This window comes from Dinoponera quadriceps, unplaced genomic scaffold (genome assembly GCF_001313825.1).
Source record: "Dinoponera quadriceps isolate SergipeBrazil2010 unplaced genomic scaffold, ASM131382v1 scaffold2337, whole genome shotgun sequence".
Lineage (NCBI taxonomy): Eukaryota > Metazoa > Arthropoda > Insecta > Hymenoptera > Formicidae > Dinoponera > Dinoponera quadriceps.
The window spans coordinates 1-784 of NW_014556360.1; the positions used below are offsets into that span (position 1 = coordinate 1).

The 784-nt window shown below is 42.0% G+C and overlaps 1 protein-coding gene across 1 annotated transcript; it reads right to left on the reverse strand.

Annotated features, from left to right (window-relative positions):
- Positions 1–4: 4 nt before the first annotated feature.
- Positions 5–778, reverse strand: LOC106747265 (fatty acid synthase-like; the record flags this gene model as incomplete). The annotated part of the gene is made up of 2 exons (XM_014624626.1): positions 377–778; positions 5–237 (listed from the first exon to the last, which is right to left on the reverse strand). Coding segments are annotated over exons 1-2 (237 nt in total), but the record flags the coding sequence as incomplete, so codon positions are not given.
- Positions 779–784: the final 6 nt, after the last annotated feature.

Below are 784 nucleotides of genomic sequence, written 5' to 3' on the forward strand. Positions count from 1 at the left end.
GAATCAATAATTTTCCACTTTCCAAATCTACAATGTCATTAGTGTCCTCTGCAAAACGTTTGTTTTCGTCGGCCATATCTTTTAGTTTTGCTAAAGTGAGTTTACGAATATCTTGCGCGGTGAGGAAAATATCGAATTCCCGCTGTAAAGTTTGCTTGATATCCACCGCCATCATCGAATCCATACCGAGCTCAGACAATGGAGTGTTTTGTCCAATCGTTTCTAAATCTTCCATCCCTGTGATAAACAAGATGAAATATTGAAAGATGTTGATTGAACGTAAGCGGTTAATTGTATGATTACATCAGAAACGAGAAAATACTTTCTCACAATATATATGCTTAATTGCTTTATTTTACTCATGAAATAACTGTACCCATGATGTTTGCTACAGCCTCTTAAACATCCATAATTCCGCCAAAGCCCGCGCGCTTTTCAGCCACAACCATACTGCAAACGATCGGTCGATTCAGCATCAGGAAAGTGTCCAGTGAATCAAGACAGGACTGTATTCTTTGTTGCAGTGTACCGCCGATGATAAGTTCCTTATTGTCCTCTTGCATGTCGGCAACAAGTCCAACATCACCCACCGCGCCCCATTGTATAGCCATTCCGGGTAATCCGTCTTGTACTCTTCTCTCGCATATTCTCTTTATAATTGAATTAGCCATCACATAATTAGTTTGCCCAGCGTTTCCTCGGCCGCATGAGACGGACGAGAAAACGACAAAATGTCGGAGATCGGGGCATATCTTCCTCGAGACCTCGTCCAACATCTTCGTGG